Source organism: Trichechus manatus, unplaced genomic scaffold (assembly GCF_000243295.1).
Source record: "Trichechus manatus latirostris isolate Lorelei unplaced genomic scaffold, TriManLat1.0 scaffold00001, whole genome shotgun sequence".
In the NCBI taxonomy this organism is placed as follows: domain Eukaryota; kingdom Metazoa; phylum Chordata; class Mammalia; order Sirenia; family Trichechidae; genus Trichechus; species Trichechus manatus.
Window position 1 is genome coordinate 28,918,737 of NW_004443937.1, and position 27,865 is coordinate 28,946,601.

Sequence of the window (27,865 nt, forward strand, 5' to 3'; positions counted from 1 at the left end):
GAAGAGGCTGTCTTGATGGAAGAACTGTATCCTGGGTGTTCCTGAGCCTGAATTATAACTGTTACTTCCCTAATAAACCCTGTAATTGTCTGTGAGTTCTGTGTGGCCATTGCAATGAATTATCGAACCCAGCAGAGAAGTAGAGAGTGCCATGGGAGGGATGGTTGATGTCAGATTTGGTAAAGATGGCAGAGAGAGGAAGCATGCCTGACCTCCGCCTCATAGGAATCAGCCTTGGGCTCTGAATCTTGATTCTTCTTCACCGTTGTGAACTTAGAGGAGGTCAGATGTCGCCCAACGCCATCTTTGCATAAATAAACAGACAAAAGTCCTGCCCTCCCAGAGTTTACATTCTGGTGGCTGAGGGCATAGACTCTGAAACCAAATTTACTACAGTCATGTGCCGCATAACGTCTGTTTGGGCAGCATCCAACTGCATATACAACCGTGGTCCCGTAAGGGTTGTAATACCCAAAAAAAACAAACCAAATCTGATGCCGAGTCGATTCCAACTCATAGTGACCCTATAGGACAGAGTAGAACTGCTCCATAGAGTTTCCAAGGAGCGGCTTGGTGGATATGAACTGCCAACCTTTTGGTAAACAGCCCTAGCTCTTAACCACTGTGCCACCAGGGTTCCAAGGTTATAACAGAGTTCAGAAATCTGGATCAGAGAATGGCAGGATGAGATGTAGCTAATGTAACCAGACATAGTGAATGCAACAGCTTTCTGCACGCAACATGTGTATCTCACGTCTCTTGTAACAAAGCAATTGTGTTGCCAGGCATATAATAGTTGTGGTACAGTGAATTACTTTATATGGCCCTTCTAGCCATAGTCTTTGTAACTCCCACCAAATGATTGGGTGGGACTATGCAAATGAGGTGCTTATGACTCACCCAGGGAATTGGATAGCTTGCTATTAATGTAAATAAAGTGCATGGCACCCTTGTGCAGGTGGGACCGTGCAAATAAGGTGTATAGAACCCTAACGGGATTGGTCAGTTTTGCCATCCCACTAGGCTTAAAAAAGAGCCAATCCCAGAGCAGAGGAGGACCTAACTACCACCAAGAAGAGGAGACGAGCGGAGCACGTCCTTTGAACCCAGGATCTGTGCACTGAGACCCTACTAGACCCAGGAGACAGAGCTGTAACAGCGGAGACATTAAGATGGCGAGAAGCAGTGACAGAGAAACAGCGGCAGCAGAGGCGGGAGACCGGCAGGAGATGGTCTGGTGAGCGTCCCAGCCCACAGAGCAAGAAAGCTGAGCGCCTTTGAGCAGGAGGCTTGCTGGCAGAGTGGGATGCCTCCAGGCACGTGCCAGAGCTAGGCTTACCGACCTACAGAGCGAGAAAGCTGAGCACCTTTGGGCCAAGGCTTATTGGCAGAGTAGGGTGCCTCTGGGCACTTATTGGCAGAGCTAAAGAGCTTTGTAACACTTGCCCAAGTAGGGCAGAGGCCAGGCCAAGGGGCTGAGGGCCAGAGAGAAGCCTGCCTTCGGGTTTGCCTGAGAAGAGGCTGTCCTGATCAAAGAACTGTATCCTGAATTGTAACTTATTATTTCCCTAATAAACCTCATAACTGTGAGTATGATCTGTGAGTTCTGTGTGGGCATTGCAACAAATTATCGAACCCAGCAGAGAAGTATAGAGTGCCATGGGTGGGATGGTTGGCGTTAGAATTGATAAAAAAGTTGGAGAGGAGGAATGTCTTAGCTCTGCTTCATAGCAATCAGCCTTGGACTGTTGATCTTGACTCTCCTTCCCCCTTGTGAAGTCAGAGGAGGTCAGACATCTCTGCCACACCGTTTTTACGATGGTGCAGTACATGTATAACCTGTGATATGTATGTCTTGATAGTCATAATAAACGCCTATGTTACTGGCTTATGTATGTACTATACTTCCTATTGGTATTTTAATGTGAACTTCCCTACTTACAAATAAAAATGCTTACCGTATAGCAGCATATGCTTTGACTCTTAGACAGCAGCATCCAATCTTGTGTATTGTGCATCTCTTGAATATTATTGTGTCATCTATTTAATTTTCTTTCAAAAATATTACTGTGAGGTGCATCATGGCTCCCAAACACAGCGAAACCAATCCTAGTGATAGTAGCAGCAAGAGACAAAGGAGAACTATCGACACAGAAGTGAAACAAAAGGTTATTAAATAACATTAAGTGGAAAATCAGTGAATGCTATTGCTTGCGATTTAGGTAGGTTCACACAAAATTCAAATGACATCACATGCTATTTCATAGAATTTATCATGGACAGTAAGCAATGCTTGACTGTAGTTCATGTCCCAGCTCCACCACTACCAGCTATGTGACCTGTTTTGGTAAAACAAGTATGGTAATGGTGGCTTTAACTAGGGGTGACAGCAGCACAGACAGCTAGAAGTGACTGAATTCTGGGTATCCTTTGGAGGTAGAGTCAACAGGTTTTCTGGCAAATTAAGTTCGAGAAAAAAGGAGACATAGGTGACTCTTAACATTTTTTTCCTCAGTAACTGGAAGCAGGGAGTTACCGTTTTTTACTGAGCTGGGAAGTCTGTGGAGGAGACAGATTGGGTTTGGCTGTGTTAACTTTGAGATGCCAATTCGACTTCCAAGTATTAACTGTTAAATTGTTGTTGTGTGCCATCATGTCAATTCTGAATCATAGTGACCCTATGTGACAGAGTAATACTGCTGCATAGGGTTTTCTAGGCTCTAATCTTTATGGGAGCAGATCACAGGGTCGCTTGTGGGTTAGAACCTTCGACATTTGGGTTAGCAGCCCAGAGCTTAACCATTGTGCAATCAGGGTTTCTTAACTGTTAAATTAACGCTGGAAAAATACTTTCCTGAGCCCTTTCCCTAGAGATGGAGCCCTGGTGGTGCAGTGGTTGAGAGCTCGGCTGCTAACCAGAACTTCAATTCGAACAACAGAGATCCCCTGACGGAGCAGGGGAAAAGTGGGGTGCAGAACTCAAATTCTAGTAAAAAGACTAGACTTAATGGTTTGACTGAGACTGGAGGGACCCTGGAAGAGGTGGCCCAGGACGCTGTTAGCCCCAAACTAAAACCATTCCGAGGCCAACTCTTCAGGCAAAGATTAGACTGGACTATGGGACATAAAATGATACTCTTCTGAAGAGTGTGCTTCTTAGCTCAAGTAGATCTAAATGGGCGGCTCCTGTCCGGAGGCATATGAGAGGGCAGAGAAAGTCAGGAGCTGGTTGAATGGACATGGGAAACCCGAGGTGGAAAGGGGGAGTGTGCTGTTACAGTGTGGGGAGAGCAACGAGGGTCACATGACAGTGTGTATGTAGATTTTTGTGTGGGAAACTAACTTGAATTGTAAACTTTCACTTAAAGCACAAGAAAAAGAAAAGGTCTGCAGTTCAATCCAGCAGCCAGTCTTTGAAAACCCTATGAGGCAGTTCTTCTCTGTCCTATAAGGTCGCTGTGAGTCGGAATCGACCCGACGGCAACGAGTTTGATTTTTTCCTTAGAGATCATCAATAGAAAGGCCCCAGACACTCTGAAAATCTGCCTTCAAGAATTCTTAATTTTCATACATCTCGATTTTCTTGTCTGCAAAATGGGCTTAATATCATCTTATAAATTATGAAGATAAATATTGTTTGTAAAGCATCTAGTACAGTAATCTAGTGTGAGTAACGCAGTAGGAAATTAACGTTCCTTCTCTTGAAGCCGGATTAAATGTGTTTAACATTGTGTCAGTGAAAGTAAAATGTACTCTCTAAAGTTCTTATAACAAAGGCAAAGAATTACTATGCCTAATAAAGAAGCTCTCATCAGGGTCTGCAACGGGCAAATTGCCAACTCTGTCGTGGTTTAGAAGAAAGGGAACGGAAATATGCAAGAAATAAACAAGGGGCGTAGTGACAGGCTGCCTGGACGACCACGCTTCCCGGCAGCTCTCGCGCAGCCAGACAACTGCGCTGATTGGATGCCTTCGACAGGAGGTGAGCGGCGAGGGGTGTGGGAGAGGAGGGAGGTGCGAGGTACTGTGGGTAGGAGACGGCCGTCGGAGGCGGCGCCATTTTGTCGAGCGGCTGAAACCTGCTGGAGGTTCCGGGGCGCAGAACTGCTATTACTGCTCCTTCGGTCCCTCTTAGGGGTAAGTGCGTCGGCTGCCCATAACAACCAGCGGATCTTGCCATTGAGGCAGGCCTCTGGGTTGCCCTGTCAGCCGCGGGCGGTGGCCGACCAGATCCAGCCTAGTCTCGAGGGGCAAAGCGACCTAAGGCGTTGGAAGGCTGTGCCCCTTCTCTCCGCCAGCGCTGTCAGTTTCCGGAGAGCGCCCCGAGCCCAGCCCCGAGCCCGCTTTTCGGTCTCTGAGACTGCCTCTGCTGGGACGCGTCCCTGAAGGCCCAGCCCATCTGAACAGTGGAGCCGTTGTCCGTCCCTCGGGCACGCCTCGGGGGTGTCGCGGGAGTCTCAAGCCGCCATCGCCCTTTAGCTGTGGCTGAATCCGCTTTCTCCGGAAGGCTGCTCGGTCAAGGCGGATCTGCGGGCTGCGAACCTCTGGGAGGGGTGCGGTCCTGTGCAGGAAGAGGGCAGGCCGGACGCCCGGGTTGGGCTCGCAAGCCGTAGTGCCGCCATCTCGGCCGCGACACCCCACGGAGGTGGGTCCGCCTCTTCCCCCGACTCGGGGAGACGGGGGAGGTACCAGCGATTCTGTCCGGGGACTTGTTTCCCCCAGATAGTTCTCTTCCATTTTTCAGTTCAAACGGTCGTTCAACGCCTACGCTAGACCAGGCGCCGGGGACCGCTGTATCTGGTTACTCTGTTCTCGCGCGCATCAAACGCGGTCGAACTGAGTGAGGTTTTATCACCACCAGGAAGCGGCGGGGCTCAGGCTGGCCACCATTTGAGGCCTGGCTCAAAACATGGTGGTTATCGTTACCGAGAAATTAAAGTCCTGTTTGGTTGAAATAGCTTTGGATCAGCTGTTGAGTTTTAAATGGAGTAGATTTCGATTAGCTCAGTATCCCAGTTTCTAAGACTAAATTTTTCATCGGAAATTTTTGGATTTCGTATTGCTACTTGTGTTATCAAAGACACTTTGATTAATGTTTTAACCGTCAACTACCACAGCGGAGTTGCTTTGATTTAAAACGCAGAGAACTGATTGCAGCTCTTCCTTTTTTAGCTTTGTAATCTTAAAGAGCAAGGAAGGAGTCTTCTGCCTGCACTCTTTTATGGGTTTGTTACTGAATATAAACCAAAAACCAAACCAAACCCAACCCGTTGCCGTCGAGTTGATTCCGACTTATAGTGACCCTATAGAACGGAGTAGAACTGCACCATAGAATTTCCAAGGAGCACCTGGTGGATTCAAACTGCCGACCTTTTTGTTAGCAGACGTAGCTCTTACCCACTGTGCCACCAGGGTTTCCGTTATTGAATATAGTATCTCATATTTTAAAGTTTGTTTCATCTTCCTGCTGTGCTCTTTGTTTTTAAAATGTTAACATGGTTTTAACGTATATTGACAGTCCCCACCTCCCCCTCCCCCACCTTCATCGCCATTTGATGAAATTCCACCCTGGAACGATTGACTTAAGTGATTTCTCAAATTTGCAGCAACCAGTCTTGTCTCCTAGAAAAAACAAAATTTGAACCTTTTGGAGCAGTGTGCTAGATCTTCAGCAGGACAATGGGTTCAGACAAACGGTAAGTAACTACAGTACATGCCTTTAATGTCAACATTTCAGTGAGAACTGAACTATTTGTTAAAAAATTGTTTATCAAAGAAATATTTGAGTGTGTTTTGTGCCAGGCATTGCTAGATGCTAAGGATACGATAGTGAGCACCTTGATGATCCTGCTTTCACAAGCTTGCTGTCTAGTGAGAGAATTAAAATACTATGTGACCTGTGCTGTGATAAAAGAAGTTTAGGGTGCTCTTAGAATATATAGGAAGCATTTGGTCTCTGGAAATAGCCAGGAAAGCTTCCTGGATAAAGTATTCTCTGAGGTGAAGCCTGAAGAATAAGTTAGAATTAGGCAGATGAGTGGGATGGAGTGGGTTACTGAGGGTTCCTGGTGTGAACAGCAGCCTGTGCAGAAGCCAGGAGATCATTCAGTCTAGCACTTAAGCACAGTGCCTCACTATAGTAAGCACTCATGAATGCCAGTTCTTGTTATTGTCCCCTAAATAGTAAGACAATTCAGACTTACGGATCTGAGAAGCATAAGACTATGAGTTACCTGGGAGGGAAAAAAAAACAACAACAAAGAAAAAGTGCTGAAGAGTTAGTGGGGAATTGAGATGAGAGCATTTGGCTACCATGTCGCCTGTGGATACTCCCCTCTCAGACCATTTGATTTAAACACACAGTCTTTACTTATCTATCCACCTGCCAGTTTCAGTGATGGATCAAGTTGATAGCCCAGACTTGGGAAGTATTAGCAGTCTTTGGTTCCAAATTACTTATTAAATTGGCATTTACCCTTTTAGGATCTCTCAGCCACATACTTCATGTCATCAGGTAGTCCCGAAACTACTTGTTTCCTGGTGTTTTTTTTTTTTTTACATAATCTTTTTTGTACTCTAAATAAGGCTGTTACAAGCCTTTTCTTTGTTTTGTCCTTGCCCAGTAGTTTTGCGAACCTGGTAAACAATTTATAAAGGAAACTATTTGTATCTGTGGTCAGATGGGTTTAAGCCTCTTGTTATTAGATTTTGGGTGACCATCAAGTTATTTTTAACAAGTGAAAAAAAAATTAGTTCGTACAGGTTGTTAGTCCATTTCCCAGTAGATGTACCCTTGAGAGTGGATGAGCCAGGATGCTCTATCTTGTGAAATCCAGCTAATTACTTTCTTCCTGTCTGTAATCACTAAGAGCTGAATCAGGAATAAAGGGGTGATGTGTAGACTACCACCTTGGGGAAACACAGGAATAAACTTGGGCAGCCTGCCCTGTTCTCAAAACTGTTTGATAGCTGTATTTTCAGATTTAGCATAAATTCCTGAGAATTATCTTTGCATTTAGGGATGTAGGTGTTTTCCCAGTGATTGTTTTTGTAAACTGCGTTTTGCTAATAAATTGTAAGAAATACATTAAACTATTTGGATATATCTTATAAAGTGAGGAGTGGTTCTCTGTGTTTGCAGCTATGTTTTGTAAAGGTACAAAATGTAGTTTACTTTAGATTAAATGAAAATTATTTTCCTTGGCAGAGTGAGTAGAACAGAGCGTAGTGGAAGGTACGGTTCCATCATAGACAGAGATGACCGTGATGAGCGTGAATCCAGAAGCAGGCGGAGGGACTCGGATTACAAAAGATCTAGTGATGATCGGAGAGGTGATAGATATGACGACTACCGAGACTATGACAGTCCAGAGGTGAGTGAGCGGCATCTGTTTATGCGTTGTTAGAGTTATGAATATCATGCTCAGAACCTGCCAACGTTCTTGAAATAAGTACACCAAGTATGGAAGTCTTTTGCAGGTATGCAGAGATTTTTGTCCCATACAGCTGTTAAGATTTAGTTGACTTGAATAAGTGACCCCTGTTGAGTATTAAGTTCAAACCCTCTATTATTTTGAAATATATTTCAATTCACTAATAACTCCCAAGGACAAACTGAGCCTTATAATAATAGAAATAACAGCCAGTGTTTACATAGGGCTGACCAGGCACTGTGCTGAGCACTTGATTTACATGAACTTGTTTGGGTCTCACTGTAACCCTACAAAGGAGCCCTGCTGGTACAGTGGTTAAGCGCTCAGCTGCTAGTCAAAAGGTCAGTGGTACAAACCCACCAGCCGCTCCATGGAAGAAAAGCTATGGCCGTCTGGTTCTGTAAAGATTACAGGCTTGGAAACCCTATGAGGCAGTTCTACTCTGTCCTGCAGGATCGCTATGAGTCAGAGTCGACTTGGCGGCAGCAGGTTTGATTTGGTTTGGTAACCCTACAAGGTAGGTGTTATTTCTGTTTTAAAGATGAGATAGTGGAGTCATGGTAATGTAAATATAGGGTGTAGTTTCAGTCACACATAAAACACACATAGTTTTGTTTAGAAGTAATTGTGCTGCCCATATAACTTTGCACTGCTTTTTTTTTTTTTTTTCCTTTTTCCACTTAAACAATGAATTTTTTCTGTGCATATAGTCTTCACAGTGCAACAGGTAATGATACTTCATTGTGTTTTGGCGTACTGTGCAGTGACTTATTAAACCATTCTGAACTAAGTGTTACCTTTTTTTTTTTTTTTTTTTTTAAAGAAAAGCACTGCAGACATTGCTGTAAACATCATCAAAGGATAAATTCCTAGGAGTGGAGGGCCTGGATCAAAGGGTATAAACTTAGTGTGATTTTAATTGCAGTTTTTTTTTTTTTGTAAATCAGAGGGAGCGCGAAAGAAGAAATAGCGACCGATCAGAAGATGGCTACCATTCAGATGGCGACTATGGTGAGCACGACTACAGGCACGACATCAGTGACGAGAGGGAAAGCAAGACCATCATGCTGCGCGGCCTTCCTATCACCATCACAGAGAGCGATGTAAGGGGAAGCAAAAGTGTTAATGAGCAGTCTAGTACGGACAACAAACTTCGAGCTGCTACCATTATTTTCTAATGTTACTGTTTTACTTCATGCTCATATCTCAGCCAGTATGATATACTTCTATCTTTAGAATAGAGTTCTCTCAACTTGGTTCAGAGTAAATTCCTGTTTATATAAGCCTTGAGGGTCATGTAGAGTTTGCAGAAGTTCCTTGAATATAGGGAGCAGGTTTTGTTTTTTCAGTAGTCTATAGAAGGAAGTCAGTATATTTTTATTGAGTTGGTTACTTATTAGGTGAGAATGTATTGATTAAAATATAGCATTATCCGTAGCCTGGCCACACTTTGATTTGATGAAAATTATACCATCCATTTGAAACCTCTGAGAAATCTGTTGAAAAGGAAGACTCATTCCCTAGCTCTCCTCTGCTCAGTCTATCCAATGAGGTCCTTGGTTTGCTGGGCCCTACCTGATCTCCAGCAGCATCTCTGGCCCTCACCCTTTGCTTCTAGCCACATCCATTGCCTGCTTCCCCTTTGGGCCACTTAGAATATGTCCATCATTATTCTTCCAGCATGCCTTTTTCTACTTGGAGGCTCCTTTTATGTGAGGCCCTTCTTGATCTACCAGGCAGAATTTCCTCTTCCTTATTCTCTTTCCAAAGCACTGTATTCATGGTATTCATTGTATTCATAACAACTACATCATAGCTGTGAACACGTCTTATTTTCCCCACCTGTCATCTCTATGTCCCCTAAGCCTTGAACACAGTAGGCTGCTCAGCCAGTGTTAACTGATGAATGTGAAAAGGTTTAGAAAGATGTTTTTAAAAGAAGTAAATGCACAATGTTGCCCCAGTATCTATTGTGCTGGAGTATTCAAAGTAATACTTTGACTAATATTTAGTTGAATTTTAGACAGAGCTGAAGATTGAGTTTGCACAGCATTGGGCTTCTAAGCTCTGGAAATAACTACTGTGACTGTGAATGAGATGTGGTGTTGGAGTTAATAGTGGGTAGTCATTCCATTATTTGTGATCCATTGCACGCGTGCTACTCTGTGTGTACTGTTAGGTGCTACAGTGATACAGAGCCATGGATCCTGCCTTGAAAAAACTTAGACTGAATAGCCAGGGCTGGCAGATGATGACAGTGCAGAGTAGAAAGGAATAGATGTTGGAAGAGATGCTGCTGAAGGGCTCTGGAAGCTTATTTAAGGGAGGTTATTAGCTTGGAGAGGTAAGGAAAGGCTCCGTGGAGATACTAGTTGATTCTTGGGGGATAGAAATGTTTTGATCTGGTGGAGTTTCGGGGAAGGGTGTGGTAAAAGGGCCCTCCAGGCAGGGGAATCACATGAGCAGACCTGCCAGTGGAAAGGTACAGAATCTGGACAAGGCCTAACAACAAGCTTGATTCAGCTGGAGTCAAGAGTTTTTTAGGGGGGGAGAAAAGGGTGGAAAGGTCCTGTTGGGACTAGTGCCAGAGTCTTTGACAGCATAAAAAGAAGGTAATGAAGGTTTTGCCTGGTAGCAGAGACTCTGCAGGTTTGAATTAATGGAGGGAAAGAATGATAGTGGGTAGATGGGGAGGCCAGAGCTAATGAGAGCTGAGCTTGGGTAGTGGCAGCGGTGAGCATGTGGAGTGGAGGAGGTAAGGAATCCTGCAGGTGTGGATTCAGGGGGACTTTCTGCTTGATTAATTGTCCGCTCAAAGAAGAGTCTATTAAGACATGTGGCCCTGGGAACCCACAGAGGGAGTGGGTGGCATGATAAGAACAGTACCCTAGCTGACTTTTGGGGCCACCCTGCTGGTAATGAAACATGATGTAATGCTTGTGTATTTTAGGCTTTCTTTAGGGAAACAGAAGTGCCTACTCCAAATAGAATTTCTTGTCAGTATCTTAATGTTAAAACATTTTAAAATTATAGTATTTAATCTGAACTTCAGTATAGTCAGCCCTCCATATCCACAGGTTCCACATCTGCGGATTCATCCAACTGCAGATGGAAAATATTCAGGGGGAAAAAAAAAGTTCCAAAAAGCAAAACTTGAACTTGCCATGGGCCAAGCGCTACACAGAATCCACTCGAGTGAAATGTGTAGGCATACTCTGCTGTAGTCTCCTGCCATTTCACAGATCCTCAGTCTCTCTCCAGCACTTATAGTTAGGCCTGCGATGGTTGCGTCTGTACTATGTTCAGACTTGTTTTTTTCCCCGAAACAATATAGTATTATTTAGAGAGGATTTATATCGTATTAGTATTACAGGTAATCTAGAGATGATTTAAAGTATACAGGAGGACATGCATAGGTTATATGCAAATATTATGCCATTTTATATAAGGGAATTGAACATCCTCGGAATTTGGTATCCATGGGGTCCTGGAACCAGTCCCTCGTGGGTACCAGGGGACAACTGTATATCACCTTTGTTATTGTTTCTTTCAGTTTAGTCTTCTCCTGACATGTAAACTTTTAAGAGTAGCAACCTTTTGTTACTTTATTACATATGTGTATGTATTTATATGTATGTGTTTGAATATATGTGCACGTACTTGATATATGTTACTGTATCACTACTCTTAAAACAGTAACTATCTTTGGTTACTCTGGTAATCTTATGTTACCAAGCATGAACCATCATTTTATGGTGGGGTTTGGCTCAGTGTAGCATTTATGTGAGAGGAAATAGGTACATAGTCCTGCATCCTTTGCATCTGACTGTGGAAATAGGGTGCTATTAAGAATCTCTATTTCACAGATTTGGCCCTCTTTTTTTCCTGGGTGTATTGGTGCCTGCTATATAATTGGTGGAGAGACGATTTGGGCTTATTCTGACATCCACAACAAACCTACCAACCAGAATACTTTCTTCTAGGCCCAATTAATGTTTATTTTTATTATTAGGAGCCTAAGAATGTTAATGCATTTTGTTAATTTCACCATTATTGTAAATTTAAGAAAATTAATTGTCTTAAGATGTGCAGGAAATGTGTATCTTCAGGGGATTCCTTATTTTTTGGCTTTTGATTTTTGGTCAGATGTACTTCAGAGGTCAGTGACATATCCTCTGCCTTTTTAAAATTTCATTTTCTGGCTGAGTCCTTTAGAACAAAAGGACCATGAGATTCAACTAAACAAAGGAGGCTTGAGGAACTTCATACCATGAGCAAGGCCGTATATTACAACATAACAGACACTTGATCTGAGGGAAATTCCCTGGTGGCATATAATGAACATCTTCAAGACTGCTATACGTTAATTTCTGTGAGAAAAGTTTCCCCTTTTTTTCCATTTCATAGGATAATTATATTGGCTGATAGAAGTTAAAAACTTGAAACTTGACTAATTAAGCAGTTGGTATAATCCCCAGTCCTTGAACTTTCTTTGGTGTGGAATAGCATGTGGCTGACTGAAACTTTAACTATAAATATGTAAAACCCCGTGTAGATTCGAGAAATGATGGAGTCCTTTGAAGGCCCTCAGCCTGCGGATGTGAGGCTAATGAAGAGGAAAACAGGTGAGAACTTGATTGGTTCCTGCTATTCTGGTTCTCTTCCCCATTCCCACCTCAGTCCCTAAAGAACATCCTGATCCCCCCAGTCTTCAAGCACATGAATTCAGAATGAAAGGTTTGCCATGGCTAAGGAATGTGACTCTTTGAAAACGATGTTAGAGAGCATCTGAGGAACTTTTTAAAAACTTTGTTTTTAGGGGCTTTTTTTTTTTTTTCCTTCGGTAAGTAGTGATGTTATAAACTACTTGTTTGACTGTAGTCGGTTGCATGGTTACTTTTTAAGCGTGGAATCAAAAGGAGTGGCATTTAGTTCAGGCGGCTTGGTTCCTTGCCATGGCAAAGTATCAAGAAGATCCCCAAGTCAAGTCACATTTGTAAAGCTGCTTCCCAATTGGCTTTGTCACGCAGTGTTGAAGCAGTGGGAGAGAGATTCACCTGTTGTAAAGGAACTGACTAACACGAGTATCCCGTCTATATCTGAATGCTGTCTCTAGGTGTAAGCCGTGGTTTCGCCTTCGTGGAGTTTTATCACTTGCAAGATGCTACCAGCTGGATGGAAGCCAATCAGGTTGCTTCACTCACCAAGTCTAGATATTGATGAAAATGGAACAAGTCTGTACAATTAAAAAAACAAAAAAAAAAAGGTTGAAGGAGTGGTTTGTTCCAAAGGAGTGACTTAAAAAAAAAAAGCTTTGTATATATTAAAATTGACATTACTAGACAGTACCAGGGACTACATTGCAGAATTTACTCTGCCTTTAAACATGGCTACCTGGCAGGGCTTTGTTAACCACTGAATACCTGTCTGGTAATTAACAGAACATCTTGATGTTCCCCTTTTCCTTACCCAGTTATATTCTATTCATTATGTCTGTTGAGACTAAGCTTAGAATAGCAAACTCTCTGTTTGATAGTGAAGAGAACATAATGTAAATTTGTGGCAGACTTTTTTTAAGTAATTTCTTATTTCTGCCTGGAGACCACAAGCCTCCTGGAGGCACAGCTGCTCAGATGGGTTTTAGGGACTTTGTAAGGAACTAGTGGAATTTATGAACAATAATTCTGATGAGCTTAGCCTGGGAGCCCATCCGCTTCTGTCTCTAACCTAGTTAGAGTGGCATTAACATTCTAATCTCCCTAAGAATGCCTCCTAAAGTCTGTTCAAAGCAAATCATTGATGGTTCTTTGATGTAGCATTAACTGAAGTGCTCTTCAGTTTGCCAAGATAATGTTCAGTGCTTGGCAATTAAATAACATTTTTTGCAAGAACTCTAACTCACAGTATCGAATGCCCTAAACCAAGTGCATTCTGGACAGTTTACATAACTCATTATGTTGCTTTTCTGCAGCATTTTAAGATGTGAGTAACCCAGAAATAAAAGTTATATTTGATTTGTAACAAACTGCCTTTTATAACAACTCACTAATGAGGGTGTCATTTTGATTGACCTATCAGACTTTTAGGCCTCATTTTCTTAACCCACAACCTGATCTTACTACAGTAGAGCTTTTTTCATTTCATACCATGGACACCATCTTATTAAATACACAAGCTTCATGTTAGTTAAGTTCATATGCAAGCATGAGTTAAATTCATGCTTTCTTAACATGACAGCATCATTAGATGCAGTGGTATGTGTCAGAATATCTTGCTTGGGAGTTTAAAAACGCCTAAGAATTTAAAACTTACAAAACATTTAAAGATCTCCACAATTTTAATGTATACAAAGCTGTATTAATGTGTAATACTTCATTACAGTTCAAATTCACTCCAGAAATAAAAGGCCAGTAGGATTAGGGACTCAGTGGTAGTTTGGCGTCTCCCCCAGCACACATCCCTCCTGGTGGGATGATCTGTTGACATATCTCCCAGCTACTTTATTTTTGCTTCTGCACATCGCAGTGAGTGAATGGCCCTCAACTTTTTCCCTCTTGGCCAGACAAGTAGTCTTGCCTTTAGATACTACAGAGACAAAATTCAGAACACAAATCTAGGATTTGCAAGAACCAAATGCTCAACAGTATGTATGTGTAAAGGGGTTAGGCTCCTTTTAAAAATCTGGGTGCCTTACCTCCGATTTAAATCTGTTCTGATAGTGTCAGACTACCCTACACCTCTCCCTCCCCTCCCCGCCCCCCCCAAAAAAAAATGCTCCTGTTGAAGGCTTTTGGGGGCAGGTGCTAAGTATACTCTTGGCTAGATTCATCTTGGAGTCTTGACCATTTAAAGTTGAGTCCCTTTTAGTCACATGGTTGACTTGAAAGGATGAGGTGGTGTATGCATTTATGAACTTTTCCTACCCCCTTGAAGAAACTTCATTGGCCTCCTGGTTACTCATCTTCAGAGTACCATCCATTTCAGTGAAAAACACATCTGTCACCTAGGACATTACATGGTTGCAGTAGGCAGGAAGAAGTCTCATTTAGCTGTGTTGATGGCATTCAGAATAGTCCCTCCTGAGAAAGACTTGTAACCAGGTTCCCCTTAAAAATGAGCTCCCCTCTCTTGTCCCCCAAAAGACACATCCTGAAGCAGGAGTTCGGGGAAGGGGAAATGTAAAGTCTTTTACTTTGCATAAGGATGGGTACTGGGGGAAAAGTGAAGCAAAGCCCAAGGACACCATGCTAAGGGCTAAAGTAGGAGATAATCAGAACTGGGAGAACTGTGTTTTCTGTTTTTTGAAATAGACTGTCACTCTCAGGCAGCCTGTCAATGCTGAATGTTAGGACTTCTGTCTCTGCTGGAGACACGGCCTGGTGCATGTCAGTGTTTGGCAGCTTTCTCAGCACTCCCTGACTCCGTTTACCTTTACTCCGCATCCCATTCTCTTACTGCCTATCTGAAGGATTGGATGGGCAGAGTATAGGTGGCGGTGGTTGGTCCTCCCCGTATGTTGTCCATTTAATTCCAGAGCACTGATTTTTCCGAAGTGTGCTCTGCCCTGGGAAAATGGACACACGTTCTTCACAATGGGAATAACTAATTGCTGCCTTTTTTTTTTTTTACAGAAAAAGCTGGTGATTCAAGGAAAGCACATTGCAATGCATTACAGCAATCCCAGACCTAAGTTTGAAGATTGGCTTTGTAACAAGGTAAGCATATTTTCTTTCTCAAATAGACAAAACTTTAGAATTCTGTTTTTATATTTGTTTGCCTACCGAAACGAGAACTAGTAAGTGCACAATCACCAGATTTTATCATAAGATGATTTTTGTGTTTTGTGACTTTCCTTGGTCATTCTCAGCTGGTATTGGAGGACGGAATCCTTAGAACACTATTTGTTTTATTAAGGTCTAATCCTTAGCCCAGTGTTTCATAAGATTTTAGGTTCATTTCACTTTGCTGTGAGCTGACAACTTTTGACAGTCTTTTACTGCATTAACAAAAATCCTTGTGATCCTGCTCAAGTTATGTAAGGTCTGTGATGGTCCTGTCACCAACATGCGGTTTTGAGCTTGGGTGTTGACACTGACATTTCAACAGTGCTCCAACTCTTTGTTCTCCATGTGTCCTGTGTCTAATGGGGGACTGGACCACATTTGGTTCATGTTGTGTTTGTACACATGGTCCATAAAGTACTCTTCTGGTTTAAGGGAAAACTTTGCCAGGGGCTTGCTGTAGGATTTTTGAGTGAACTAAAACTTTTCCCAACTTGATAAAAATGGAATTCTACTTCAAAACACCTCAAGATTTTTTTTTCTTGGAGGAATTCACATAGTGTATGTAACATTCTGAATTTTTAGGTTATGCTGCTTTATCTTGGATACATAGTGTCACTTTTTGCCTTTTTGATGTTGGTTACTGAGATGTATCTGTAGCCCTGTTGCTCAAACCTGTGTTATTATTAGAAAGCATGACCTTATGTGAGAAATAATTACAGGTAAAACTTTCTTTTTCAGTGCTGCCTTAACAATTTCAGGAAAAGACTAAAATGCTTCCGATGTGGAGCCGACAAGTTTGGTAAGCCTGGGTTTGGCTGTTTGGAATATGCGTTAAAACCTGACTAACTGGGCTGTTGTCTGTGAACTTGAGGAATAGTATAGTTGGTAGGACATTTAAACAAGTAACATGGGTATTTAAGTCCGCACTTGTTTGCATTCTCTGTTTTTCTTTAGTGCAGAGATGATGTCATTTCTGTGCTGGCCTAATTTTTGCATTCCACATTAATTATATCAGAATTAATGAAGTTTTTGCTATAGCCACAGATGGTTAAGAAAGAAAAGGCAATACTAGATGTGCTTAAAAACTTCGGGAGTTTTAATGTTTTGTTTTGTTTTCACTAAAAATACATTTTTTCTTTGTCTTCAATTGGACTTCCCCTTCTCCTTTCTTTATAGACTCTGAACAGGAAGTGCCCCCTGGAACCACAGAGTCAGTTCAGTCTGTGGATTACTACTGCGATAGTAAGTTCAAGTGTAATCTTTTGTCGTTTGTGTTAGAAGGCGACCTCAGTTATCAGTTTTGTTCTCTTACCCTTTTTTAATGAGCAGCGGCAGCTTTAAGTTGTCCCATAAAAGTTTAGTGTTTAGAATCTTCTCGATGTCAGGGTGAAAGTGATGCTAGGAACCTACCATTGTGTTTGTACTTGAAAACCTGCCTTGAAAAGCATTGGCAATGGGAACACATAGATGTCATTTGTGTCATTCACCCCCAGCGATCATTCTTCGGAACATAGCTCCGCACACTGTGGTGGATTCTATCATGACGGCGCTGTCTCCCTACGCTTCCTTGGCTGTCAATAACATTCGCCTCATAAAAGACAAACAGACCCAGCAGAACAGGGGCTTTGCATTTGTGCAGTTGTCTTCTGCAATGGTGAGACGTTGTTTGAATCTTTTCCTTTAAAAGAAGCATAGCTTTAAGAGGTGAATGTGGTTGGTGGTTAGTCCAGTTATGATACTAAGTGATGAGGCTCCTGGACTCCCCACGGCCCCAGGTCTGAGACTACGTAATAACAGTTATTGCAGCGCTAAATTATGGGACCAGTTACTTCAGTAAGCAGTAAAAGTAATGAGTATACCTGTAGAGAACTGGCAGAACTGATGTTTAAGCCACAGTTTAGTCTTTTTTTTTTTTTTTTTCGTTCTTTATTTTAAATTTAGTCCTTTAGTAACACTGGAGACCTTCATGTCTTGGAGGAAAGAGAGAGATTTCTTTTCTCAAGGTTTCATATCCACAGACACAATAATTAATCACTGCTCTTTTTTTCCCCCCATTTAATAGAAAGCTCTGTTTCTTTCAATGGGGTAGGTGATAGGGAGTGATTTTAATTATACAACAAACTTGCTTTTCTTCACATTCTTCTTCAGGATGCTTCTCAGCTGCTTCAGATATTACAGAGTCTCCATCCTCCTTTGAAAATTGATGGCAAAACTATTGGGGTTGATTTTGCTAAAAGTGCCAGAAAGTGAGTGCCTTATTGTACTTATTTCAAACTCCTGCATCTGCACGCTTGTCCAGAGATGCTTTGCTGACTACCCTGAGCCTGTGCTCCCTACCCTGAGACACTGTCCTCTTTTGTTGCCAAGGCGGGGAGGGAGATGTTTGTCTTCTCTTAGAGCTTATTCTCTGCTGTCTTCTATAACCAGCTGATAGTGGTTACCAGAAAACTCTAGAGCAGGACAAAAGGAAGCTTGGCAGATGGATTGAGAATATCTGTTATGCAAGCTGCTGCAGTATAGTGCAAACCCATCTGGAAATAATTCCTTCCTTCCAGAATGGCATGCGGATAGCTTCTTGTATGTAGTGCTTCAGTCTAGTACTGTAAATTTCCCTTTTCTAGTATCATTTCTCATCTAACTTACACCCTACTAGATAGCGGGGTATGAAGTAGGACAGTGATGCTACCAGGACACTTACTTGCCCACTGAGGAATTTGTCCATGGAGACCCCTTCTCCCTCCGAAAAGTGGCCTTGCCGGCATTTGAGACCTATCAATAGGCTGGAGTGAATTGCTTCTTCTTAGCGGTGTTGGAGCACTGATCAGGGGTACACTGAGGTAGAATCAGATAATTGGATCTTTGTTGTTTCAGAGACTTAGTCCTCCCAGATGGTAACCGGGTCAGTGCCTTCTCTGTGGCTAGTACAGCCATCGCTGCTGCTCAGTGGTCGTCCACCCAGGTAAGATGGAGAATCTTTTTTGCTCAAGGTAGTGTGGTAGTGTTGGCCCAAATTCCCAGAGAGTGAACTCTCCCATCATGCTTATGTCTTAGAAGCTGTCTTAGGATGTTTTTAAGAAATGCTTCCTTTTTCCTTGATGTTGACTAAGTTTGTTGTTTCCTTCTCTGTTGGCATTTTGCAGTCTCAGAGTGGTGAAGGAGGCAGTGTTGATTATGGTTACCTGCAGCCAGGCCAAGATGGCTATGCCCAGTATGCTCAGGTAGGTAGACTTGACCAGCATTCAACTTTTCATCTGAAGAGTATGGAGACTAGCAGCTTTAATGGTGGCCTTTTCTTCAGTACTCACAGGACTACCAGCAGTTTTATCAACAACAAGCTGGAGGATTGGAATCTGATGCATCATCTGCATCAGGTAGAAAACTTTATCTCCCTTTTACCTTTTGTTTAGGCACTTACAGTTGGGGAGATATGACCAGATGTTTTAAGTAGACCCAAAGCTATGAGTCCATTTCTTTGCAAGAATGTGAGGGGGCCTATTCAGGGCTGTCACCATGTATCTGAGGTTTTGGGGGAAGATTGATTGTTCATGTACACCTAGAGCTGATACGAATCTCTTAGAGAACATGTTGCACTCAGTTTTCATCTTTGGAATTCAACTCTGTGTTTCCCCTCTCTGTAGTATTAAAAATCATAGGTGCCCACAGGTGCAGGTGAGCAGAGAGGGTGTGGCCCTGGAGTCTGGTACCCAGACATCAGTCAGATGGGTGACTGTAAGAAGCTTTACTTCCAAATTTTTGTCCCAAAATGATAAAGCCTTGTAGTTAAATCTTTTCTCAACCTCAGAGCAAGTACGGATTCTTTCCTCTTCCTTCTTTCTATCCATAATGCAGAATCCTTAACTTTGAATGTCAAATTCTAATAGGATTATAAGAAAATGAAAATGTTGTAGGTTCAAGGGATTAGTGGAGATAAGGTTATTAAGAACTGACATATACAAAGACAGATAAAGGTGTTTGACTTGGAGGTCAGTGCCCTGGCTCTCCCTAATCCCTGTGTTTCTCATCAGGCACAGCAGTGACGACCACCTCAGCAGCTGTTGTGTCCCAGAGTCCCCAGCTGTATAATCAAACCTCCAATCCGCCTGGCTCTCCGGTAATCCTGTCGTCCTAAGTACAGAACTGGTGACTGTTGGAGAAACTTTGTTTTGCTGTACAAGTATTATTCTTTCCTGTCCTATAAGCCAGGATTGAATAATACACACATTCCAACCTTCTTTCTCTATGTGTCTGGTAGTATTAGATAGATAATAGAGTAGTTTTATCCATATGTACATATTTTAAATAAAGATTCCAAATATTTATATACATTTAGACTTCCTGCATGGTTTGACTTGACCTTCAGGGAGAAAGTTGTCAGCATGTGTTTTGCTCAAGGATTGCTTTAGATTGTGGCTGCAGTGTGTATGTCAAGGGAGTCCTTCCTCCTGGATGATTGCAGTGATTTAGTTCTCTTAAGAGGTGTTATAGTTGAAATTATATTGAAGCTGCTGTTCTTTCCAGACTGAGGAAGCACAGCCTAGCACTAGCACAAGTACACAGGCCCCAGCCGCTTCCCCCACTGGTGTAGTTCCTGGTACCAAATATGGTAAGCCAAACCTCATGGGGCTGTTGACACTTGGAAGGTCCTAGTTGTTGTTTTTGTTTCATATGAGTTCCTCTCCCTTTGTGGGTGCCAGAGGGACACTTGGGGATGCAAGAGAGAGAAGAGCATTGAGGCCTACTGCATCTCGGTCGCTTAGAATTGAAAGTAAAGCCAGTTTCTTACCTGGAATGACTGTATGCGGAATTATTTTTGCAGCAGTGCCTGACACATCCACTTACCAATATGATGAATCTTCAGGATATTACTACGATCCAACAACAGGACTCTACTATGACCCCAACTCGCAGGTAAATGCACTGTTTTCCTCTTTGATTTCGCTAGAAATATCTTAATTTTACTTAGTCCATTTATGAGTTATAAAATTAAATATTCCCCACAAAGGAGCAAGTGATGCTGAGTGCTTTCCATTTGATTTTGCTTTCTTATGTGATGCAAGTTAGTTTTAACTTTTTTAAAACCACCAAGATACATTTTTTTGTTCTAGGATTTAAAATTCAGTTTTAGAGTTTTAAAAAAAAAATGTTTTGAGGTATAACATTCATACAGAAAATGCACAAAAGTGAAGTGTGCATTTCTTTGAATGTTTACATGTATACATACTCATGTAACCACCACTCAATTAGAAAGAGAACATTCCCAGCATGCTTAAAAATTTCCTCCTGCCAGACGAGATGAAAAGGCAAAAAGGGACAGGAGCTGATTGAATGGACCCAGGAAATCTGGGGTGGAAAGGAGGAGTGTGCTGTCACATTATAGGGAGAGCCACTAGGGTCACATAACAATGTGTGTACAAATTTTTGTGTGAGAAACTAATTTGAACTGTAAACTTAAAGCACAATTTAAAAAAAAAATTCGCTCCTGCCCCTTGCTAATCAGTATCCCCCTTTCAGTAACTACTATTCTGACCTCTATTACCATAGATAATGTTATCCAGTTAAAATTTGTAGGTGGCTGTCAACCTATATGAACCTAGGTAAAAGTTTAAGTTTGTGATTTTTCTCCTTATGTATTTTTTTTAACTGAGATAAGAGTCATATAATATAAAATCATTATTTTAGAGTATACAATTCAGTAGTTTTTAGTGTATTCACAGTGTTGTACCACCATCACCACTATCTAATTCCAGAACGTTTTTGTCACCTGAAAAGAAATCCTGTACTCATTAAGTAGTCACTCCTCATTCCACCCCCTCCCCCAGCCCCTGGCAACCACTAATCTACTTCCTATCTTTATGGATTTGCCTATTCTGGACATTTCCTATATAGAAGATCAAACAATATGTAGCCTTTTGTGTCTGGATTTTACTTGGTGCATTCATATGTATTCTGAGGGTAGAATTTAGCAGATCTGTGGAGTGCTGTTTTATTTTTGGGGGAGGAAAAATAACTTTAACGCTCCATAAATAAATAACTATTTATGACTAGAAGCTATATATATAGAATAGTAAAATAAGCACTTTTAACAGGAACTTGGAATTTATAGCTGCCAGGTCTCTGCTGATAGCCTGTGGTTTCTGAGAGAACGAAGTGTTAAGCTCTGTGCGACCTGTGCAAGCAGGCCGAGCCTCTGCATGGTTCTTCCACTTCTCTTGTTTGTGAAGTTGAGTCATTTCCCAGGCAGTTCTTCTTGGCAGCCATAAAAGTTGTGACTCCTTTGTCACCCTGCACCACCTTCTCTGGAAGGAACATAACAGACCCTTTCTTCTGGGTTCCAATTAAGCAGGTAGAATGAGTGACTGGGGGATAAAGAAGAAGAGAGAATAGGTGCTGTCTGTCCTCTGTTGCAGTTCTTCCCACACGCTTCAAATTGTGTTCCTTCACCATCACCTCTTTCCGGGCTCTCAAGCTAGTGTTTATAACCCTAAGTTTGGTTGCCTGGATGTTCCACCCAAACCCACTTGGCATCAAGTCAGTTCTGACTCATAACGACTGTATAGGACAGAGTATAACTGCCCTATAGGGTTTCCAAGGCTGTAAATCTTCACAGAAGCAGACCGCTGCTACATTTTTCTCCCACAGAACAGTTGGTGGGTTTGAGCTGCCAACCTTCTGGTTAGCAGCTGAGCACTTTAACCACTGTGCCACCAGGCTCCTCCCCTGCGTGTCCAGAGGGTTCTATATGGATGAGCCTGATGATAAGCCATTAACTGGTTGTCATGGAGGATATGTGATTAAAAGCTCCTCTTTAACTGCCTGTTCTGGCTACCTGGTTTGTATCAATGGTTTGTCAATGGAAAGGAGTGAGACGCATTGCTCTTGGGGTGCCTCTAGGCCCAGGGATTAAATCCATGGGAACTAGACTCTTGAGAAGAAACTATATTCTGCTTTTCCTGGGGAAGTTTCACACCTCTTGGCTTGCTAGTCCATCATCCTCACCTACGCCAAGGTGTCCAGGGGTTCTTTTTGGCCAGAAATAAACTAATTGGTCTACAGCATGTTGTGTATTTGTATGTTAAACCACATACTTTTTTGACAGAATATTTATTTTAAGTTAATGGTTTAATATAGCATAAAGTTCTCATTAATTGTGTTTTTTTCTAGTACTACTACAATTCATTAACCCAACAGTACCTTTACTGGGATGGGGAGAAGGAGACCTATGTGCCGGCTGCAGAGTCTAGCTCCCACCAGCAGACAGGCCTGCCTCCTGCAAAAGAAGGGAAGGAGAAGAAGGAGAAACCCAAAAGTAAAACAGCCCAACAGGTGAGAACGTGGTCTGCCGGGGGACCTGTGGTTCTCTCCCTGGAGTATTGGACCTAAGTTCTAGTTTTTGGGTTGTGACACTTATAGTCAGCCTTATTTGGGCTCTTAAAAACTGAGCCACACATTTATGTACATTAAGTTCTTAGAGCATTTTGCAATTTTTTAGTGTTATACATGGTCTGTCAGTTTGCTTATAAACTTAAAAAATCCTGGCAGTCTCTGGCTTTCAGGCAGTGTTCCTAATGTCTTATGTGATACCATCTCATGGAAATATTTGTAGGTAGAAGGAAGAGTCTAAAGGGTTTTTTTACAGGGCATGTGGTTGAGTTAAGATACTTAATGGCTCATTGTCATGGCACAGGGGATTGTTTTCTGAATTCCTCTACCTAAATGTTTTTTGGTCTTGGTCGTTGTTGTTTGACATTAGATCGCCAAAGACATGGAACGCTGGGCTAAGAGTTTAAACAAGCAGAAGGAAAATTTTAAAAATAGCTTTCAACCTGTCAATTCCTTGAGGGAAGAAGAAAGGAGAGAATCTGCTGCAGCAGATGCTGGCTTTGCTCTCTTTGAGAAGAAGGTAACACTAGCAGGAATGGCTGTATTTCACAGTGGGAGCTTAAGTAAAACTTGAGGCTTATGGCTTGTTCTCTGTTTCCCAGGGAGCCTTAGCTGAAAGGCAACAGCTTATCCCAGAACTGGTGCGAAATGGAGATGAGGAGAATCCCCTCAAAGTAAGGAAGTACCACCAGTGTTTTAAAGACCGTATCTGTGGTTTTTTTCTTACTTTGAATCTGAACCGCGTGTTGGCTAATAGGATCCCTGTTCAAAACTGGGTGCAGTCACTGTCGGTGGGTATTTGGAGTATCTTCTGCACGTAGAATCCACGTTCAGGGCTTTGTTTTCCATGCATGAGAGCAGGTGAGATGGAGCACTGAATGTGGCCTGAATTCCTAAGCTCAGTTAATTGAATTTCATTGCATCTGTAAATAGAGTTTAATGAGCTGGATAGAGAGAATTAAGATAAGAAAAACCTTATTTTACTTGTTAGACACTGGTCTGGGTGGGCCATTATTCTGATCTGCTGTACTGGGTTTTCACTTGTGGTCAGTGGTTTGAAAACAGTCATCCAGGAACCTATTTCTTGTCCCCAAGAGGCTGTGAGCCCAATCCTGACTTCTCTGTACAGTCAGATGAAATGTGATTCACTACTAAAGTATGAGAGTTATGGGATTCTCACACTTCGGATGAGGCATTACTTTATCCAGGTACATAGCCATTGCTATCATCCTGTTGTCCATTTCCAACGACCCACCCTTCTTTTGTCTCCAGAGGGGTCTGGTTGCTGCTTACAGTGGCGACAGTGACAATGAGGAGGAGCTGGTGGAGAGACTTGAGAGTGAGGAAGAGAAGCTGGCTGACTGGAAGAAGATGGCCTGCCTGCTCTGTCGGCGCCAGTTCCCAAACAGAGATGCCCTGGTCAGGCATCAACAGCTCTCAGATCTGCACAAGGTGGCCATGCTTCTCTAAGCTGATCTGAAGTGGGGAGGGGAGGCAGCAAGGTGATGGGAGCACTGTGTCTGTGGGCAGTGTTCAGTAAATACTTGCTGCTGAATGATTACCTTTTAGAGTGGAGAGAAGCATGGCAGATCCACACACACCAGGCTCTGGTTTTCATTCCATAGTGTATGGGATTGGACTTTGGCTCTTAGAACACATTAGATATTGCTAATGTTGTGACATTTCAAATTCGGATGACCTGAATTCTTACTGTGTCTATAAAATATTTTGAATAGCAAAACATGGACATCTACCGACGATCCAGGCTGAGTGAGCAGGAGCTGGAAGCCTTGGAACTGAGAGAGAGAGAGGTGAATCGGGGACAGTGTGCCACTGGGAAGAGCATGTTGGGATATCTGCCTTTTAGCTTTTAATTGCAGCGTTTAGTTCCCGGTCCCAAGGGCAGGGTGAAAGGATTTGTTACATCTTTGTCTCCCAGTCACTGTGGGTCATTGTAGACTAGACCCCAGCCTATATGTGCTTTGTGAGCCCCACACTGTCCTTTCATAAGGGTGTACAAGACAGAAGCACACTCTAAAGACTGCTCACAGATCCTGAATGCCAAAGTCTCACTGGATTTCAGAGCAAGAACTCCTGGCTGACCTGGTCAGGAAAGCCTTCACAGGTGATGAGGGAGGCTTCAGATTAGGCCCAGGGACCAACAGGGCATGAGGTGATCACAGGTGATGTGGGAGGAAGGGCTGGGCAGGGCCTGCGGGCAAAGGCAGGAGAAGCCTGTGAGGCCAGTAATGAGCTGGCAGTTGGTGCTAGTGGCTGATAAGGCAGGTTGAGGACCAGGTGAAATGAAAATACAGACCTGCCTGTGGATTAAAAATTGCCTTTAGTGGGTCCTGGCTTACAGTGTACCGTGGACAGGTTATTTGAAATTTCCCATCCAGAAATAATTCTGAGGGATTTGTAGTTAGGGCTTTTGGTGCCCTGTTTTTTTCCACTGTTTATGGTGCTGTCTACCCAGGGACTGTTGAACAGGTCTCTGGATGCTTCCTTGGCACTGTCTGTCCCTGGAGGTGGGCCTGTCCAAATGCTGAGAGAAATGGGCACCTCTGCCTTCCTCTTCCTTTAGAATCTTAGCAGGCTGTACCTATGGCCCAGCGGGCTAGGTGAAGAGCTTGACAAGTGGTGGCTAATTAAATAAAACAGTTTGTTAGAGACATAGTTCTGGCCAAGGTTCATGCACAGTGTACCTCTACAAAACCTGACATGTTAGATAAGTACAGTGAGGGATGCAAAGGTATTTGGTATTTCAGATCAGTCTAAAAAGCCAAACTCCAGATTAAAAAAATACTTGAGGCCTTAGTCTTGAAGTATAGGTGCATTGGACTGTTAAAAGATTGAAGTCTGAGTATTTCTAGCAGTGTTTGTTCTCTTTCGTAGATGAAATACCGAGATCGAGCTGCAGAAAGACGGGAGAAGTACGGCATTCCAGAACCTCCAGAACCCAAGCGCAAGAAGCAGTTTGATGCTGGCACTGTGTATGTGTTGTGCACATTTTCCAGTTTGTTAACCGGAGCTCTGGCTATTTAAGTAACTGTGTGTTTGCCACTGGCAGGAATTATGAACAGCCCACCAAAGATGGCATTGACCACAGTAACATTGGCAACAAGATGCTACAGGCCATGGGCTGGCGGGAAGGCTCAGGTCTGGGAAGGAAGTGTCAAGGTATCACAGCCCCCATTGAGGTAAGTGGCAGGGTTGGCCTTTAGTGGGTGCTGGGCTTACAGGCTTGTTCTGGAGGTTAGAAGAGATCAGAATGTCCAGAGGACCCAGAGGCAGCTTCACCTGACCACCAAGAGGCGGCCTCCTCAGCCAGATCATCTCGTCGCCACCAAGTGGGATTCTTGCTCCCTGCACCCCTCCCTCATTCCCCTTTAATATGTCAGTTGGGAGGAGTGGGTGTGGTACCCCTAACTGATTTTTCTGGTTATATTTTTTATATTTTTGGGTAAAACCTGCTTTCTCCTAAGGACTGTGTGTTTCTGTTTCCTTTGTTATAGACAAACCCTGTCACTGAGAATACTTATTTTCCTTAACAACAACTCGGACCTATGTAGCTTAGATTGGGTTTAATAAAAAGTACTGTTATTTGGGCTTCCTTTGAAGTGACTTTGGTTATGTACAGAACAAACTAAAATTTAGTAGGAGTTTCTTCCGTAATAAGAATCCCTTAATTGGTCAAAGCTCAGATTGAGACATAATCCGAGGATCAGACACCACCACCCACCCCCCTGACAGGTCTTCTAGCAAGAACCCCGCTAGTAATGGCTCCCATTGTGCCCCAGCAACTCAGCTTAGGTCAGACTTTCACAGGTCGTGTTTATGGTATGCAGGCTTTGCTGACATCAAGCTGACCTGGCAAACGCAGTGATCTGTGCCTGCAGTTAGCAGACCTTCCTCAGCTTCAGTGGGGTGCTTTGGGGGTCCTTGCCAGGCATGGATGCTTGCTGACCAGGCATTTAAGGGGGAAGCAGTGGTGGCTCCATCTTCCTGTCTTCCTTTGCCGTTTTGTTCCTTCAGTCCTTAAACTGGCTCCAGGTCTTCCAATGTAGAAACCCTTGTTTTCATATAAAATGCCTTTCTCCTGGTGGGTGGTCGTGCTCCATAAGGAGGGGGCCTGATGAGAGGGAGGGAGAGCAGTCCGCACCCTAACTGCCAACCACTGACAATGTTTTTGTCCCCTCAGGCTCAAGTTCGGCTAAAAGGAGCTGGTCTAGGGGCCAAAGGCAGTGCGTATGGGTTGTCAGGTGCTGATTCCTACAAGGATGCAGTCCGGAAAGCCATGTTTGCCCGGTTCACTGAGATGGAGTGAGACTGAGGGAGCGAGCAAGCTGACAGGGAGCTCCAAGAAGTACAAGAAGTGGTCCATCTCCTGAATTCACTCTTAGCCGCCTGTCTCTTTCAGGGCACACCTGTGCTATTAATAGTTTTTAGGGTGAACTACTTCATTCCCTGGGGTCTCCCTCCCACCTTAAAGGAGCCCCCTAGTAGGGGTTATCTGTCTAGTGAATGGCTTCCTTCCTGCCAGAGGGCTTGTGGTAGGCCCGAGGGGTCAGTGGATCTTTTATACTTCAGTGTACATAGTGTAATGTAGCGTGTGTTACGTGTGTAGCCTATGTTGTGTTCCATCAGCCCTCGCATTCCTGGGGGGTGTTGAGATGCCCTAGGTGGTATGTGACACCAAAGCCGCCTCTGTCATTTTCGTTGTGCTGTCTTGGCAAAAGCCTTGTATATTTGTATATTACACATTTGTACAGAATTTTGGAAGATTTTCAGTCTAGTTGCCAAATCTGGCTCCTTTACAGAAGAAATACCTTGAAAAATGATACTGTGTCTCTTTATTCTTGGGTGAGGGGGTGGGCAAAGCGCTGAGTCAGTCAAGCCTGGCGATGAAATCAGTTTGTTAAGTTTACAAGTAGTAGTTTATGCTATTTTCCTTGCCACCGTCATCCATATTCAGATTTTTATTTTTTATTTTTTGTTTATTTTTAAGCCAGTAGGACCCAGTATTCCCAGGCAGTCTCCTGTCCAAGTACTAACCAGGCCTTACCCTGCTTAGCTTCCGAGATAGACAAGATCGGGCACGTTCAGGGTGGTATGGCTGCGGAGCGTGTTCAGATTTTGTTAAGTTCCAAGAATTTGTTAAAATATTTTAAAACTTTAGGGAAACTCACAACCATAACTGAGTCAGCTTTTCCCTCTAGTTTCAAGGGACCAAAATGAGTGAGCAGTTTGTCGAGTTTTCATGGACTA

General features: G+C 43.0%; 1 protein-coding gene across 2 annotated transcripts; it reads left to right on the forward strand.

Moving 5' to 3' along the window:
• Positions 1–4,004: 4,004 nt before the first annotated feature.
• On the forward strand, positions 4,005–27,437 carry RBM5 (RNA binding motif protein 5). Of its 2 annotated transcripts, none has more exons than XM_023727018.1 (25): positions 4,005–4,137; positions 5,607–5,696; positions 7,208–7,373; positions 8,381–8,536; positions 11,989–12,058; positions 12,550–12,623; positions 15,065–15,148; positions 15,956–16,016; positions 16,394–16,459; positions 16,711–16,871; positions 17,366–17,463; positions 18,089–18,176; positions 18,358–18,435; positions 18,516–18,588; positions 19,243–19,328; positions 19,736–19,820; positions 20,034–20,125; positions 22,379–22,540; positions 22,968–23,117; positions 23,200–23,271; positions 23,870–24,049; positions 24,334–24,408; positions 25,493–25,590; positions 25,668–25,797; positions 26,799–27,437. In XM_023727018.1, exons 2-25 carry the CDS (start codon positions 5,680–5,682, stop codon positions 26,922–26,924), a joined length of 2,448 nt encoding a protein of 815 aa, XP_023582786.1. In that variant the 5' UTR covers positions 4,005–4,137; positions 5,607–5,679; the 3' UTR covers positions 26,925–27,437. The 2 variants fall into 2 exon arrangements, with proteins under 2 accessions (XP_023582786.1, XP_023582788.1); XM_023727020.1 differs by lacking the exon at positions 4,005–4,137 and adding an exon at positions 4,164–4,645.
• Positions 27,438–27,865: the final 428 nt, after the last annotated feature.